Genomic DNA, 2,469 nt, shown 5'->3' with positions numbered 1-2,469 from the left:
AGACCAGGCTGGTCTCGAACTCACAGAGATCCGCCTGCCTCTGCCTCCCGAGTGCTGGGATTAAAGGCGTGCGCCACCACCGCCCGGCCCTCCTGTCTGTTCTTATGCTAATTCCTGGCTGTTTTCAGCACTATAGCTCTGTAGCAGAGTTTGAAGTCAGGGATTGTGATGCCTCCAGAAGTTCTTTTATTGTACAGGATTGTTTTGGCTATCCTGGATTTTTTGCTTTTCCCTATGAAGTTGAATACTGTTCTTTTGAGGTCTTTGAAGAATTTTGCTGGGATTTTGATGGGCATTGCGTTGAATCTGTAGATTGCTTTTGGTAAGATTGCCATTTTTACTATGTTAATTCTGCCTACCCAAGAGAGATCTTTCCACTTTCTGGTGTTTTTTTCAATTTCTTTCTTCAAAGATTTAAAGTTCTTGTCATACAAGTCTTCCACTTGTTTGGTTAGAGTTACTCCAAGATATTTTATGCTATTTATGGCTATTCTGAAGGGCATTGATTCTCTGATTTCTTCCCCAGCCCCTTTATCATCTGTGCACAGGAGGGCTACTGATTTTTTTTGAGTTAATCTTGTATCCTGCTACATTGCTGAAAGTGTTTATGAGTTGTAGAAGTTCCTTGGTAGAATTTTTGGAATCACTTATGTAAACTATTATATCCTCTCTCTGGTCTTTTAAGACAAGGGTTTTTTTTTTTTCATGTAGCCTAGGCTACATGAACTCACAGAAAGCCTTTTGCCTTACCCTTGAGTGCTGGAATTGCAGCTGTGAATTGGCACAAATATGACTTTTAGTGTATATCTGTGTGTGTGCTATTCATCTCATAGTGAACATTTTTTCCTTCAGTAAAAATAACAGTGTGATCAAGATATTTTCATACACTTTGAGAGCATCTTTTCAATGTCTATAGAATAGATTGCTGGAAATAGGATTACAAGTCTTTAAGATTATTGATAAAATTTTCACATTGTCCTCCAGGAAACTTGACCAATTTGTGAACTATTTCTATTAATTTTAAAAAGATTTATTGTTTTATGTGCATGAGTGTTTTCTTTGCGCATATGTAAAGTGCATTACGTGTATGCCTGGTACTAGCCAAGGTCAGAAGAGGGCATTCAGTCCTCAGGGACTGTAGCTAGAGGCAGTTGTGTGTTTACTTATGAATGCGTGGAATCAAATCTGGGTCCTCTGCATCAAGTGTTATTAACCACTGGGCCAACTCTCCAGTCCTGTGTACTCTTTTTAAACTACAATTCTTTATATTTTTCAACTTTGTATTTTCATTCATCAATTTATTTTTTTCCTTTCTTTTTCTCTGTCTCAGATCTTTCTCTCTCTTGTTTTTCAAGACAGGGTTTGTCTGTGTAGCCTTGTCTGTTCTGGAACTCCCTCTTTAGACCACGTTGCCTCTACCTTCTAAGTGATGGGATTAAAGGCATTTGCCACCACCACCCGGCTTCATGCATCAATTTCAAGGAAAAAAAAAACTTAACAAACTCTAAAACAGCTCTCTGAGCTTTGATAGGTCCATTCAACTGATCTGTCAAGGACTTATTGCTATAACAGGACTTGTTACCTCATTTTCTAATGCGTTAAGACTATGCTTTTTCTCATCTCCTCATGTTTCCTTTTCCAACTTCACATGTGGGTTTTTGTTGCAGGTTCAGGTGTGGGACACAGCAGGACAGGAACGCTTCCGTAAAAGCATGGTGGAGCACTACTACCGCAATGTGCATGCCGTGGTCTTTGTCTATGACGTCACCAAGATGACCTCCTTCACCAACTTAAAAATGTGGATCCAAGAATGCAATGGGCATGCTGTGCCCCCACTAGTCCCAAAGGTGCTTGTGGGTAACAAGTGTGACTTGAGGGAACAGATCCAGGTACCCTCCAACTTAGCCCTGAAATTTGCTGATGCCCACAACATGCTCTTGTTTGAGACATCAGCCAAGGACCCCAAAGAAAGTCAGAATGTGGAGTCAATTTTCATGTGCCTGGCTTGCCGACTGAAGGCTCAGAAATCCCTCTTGTATCGTGATGCTGAGAGGCAGCAAGGCAAGGTGCAGAAACTGGAGTTCCCACAGGAAGCTAACAGTAAAGCTTCCTGTCCTTGTTGAAACCAAATAGTGTAAATACAAGAGAATTAGCATTGGAGTTTTTTTCTTTCCCTTTTTTCTGTGCCTGCATAATGCTGACACTTGCTTGTTTCCATACAAACTGATATCAAAATAAACTTTGTATAGATTATCACATGCCTTTATGTCTTGCTTTCTTCTAGGAAGACTTTCTTGTTGTTGTTTGGAGTGCTGAGGCTAGAAGCTAGGGCCTTGCATCTGGTAATAAAGAACTCTGCCACTGAGCTACATTCCTAGCCACAAGAAGAGTTTTTTTGACAGTCATAAGTATTTTTTTGTCTCTTTCTTTCTTTCTTTCTTTCTTTCTTTCTTTCTTTCTTTCTTTCTT

General features: G+C 40.0%; 1 protein-coding gene across 1 annotated transcript in view; it reads left to right on the top strand.

Moving 5' to 3' along the window:
* Positions 1 to 2,244, top strand: part of Rab33a (RAB33A, member RAS oncogene family) — a 15,244-nt gene extending 13,000 nt beyond the window's left edge. The window contains exon 2 of the mRNA XM_005358397.2: positions 1,668 to 2,244. Coding sequence (XP_005358454.1) covers positions 1,668 to 2,123 — 456 coding nt within the window. The 3' untranslated portion in view covers positions 2,124 to 2,244. The remainder of the gene's footprint in view (positions 1 to 1,667) is intronic.
* Positions 2,245 to 2,469: the final 225 nt, after the last annotated feature.

This window comes from Microtus ochrogaster, chromosome X (genome assembly GCF_000317375.1).
Source record: "Microtus ochrogaster isolate Prairie Vole_2 chromosome X, MicOch1.0, whole genome shotgun sequence".
Classification (NCBI taxonomy): Eukaryota; Metazoa; Chordata; class Mammalia; order Rodentia; family Cricetidae; genus Microtus; species Microtus ochrogaster.
This window is presented reverse-complemented; position numbering and strand designations above follow the sequence as displayed.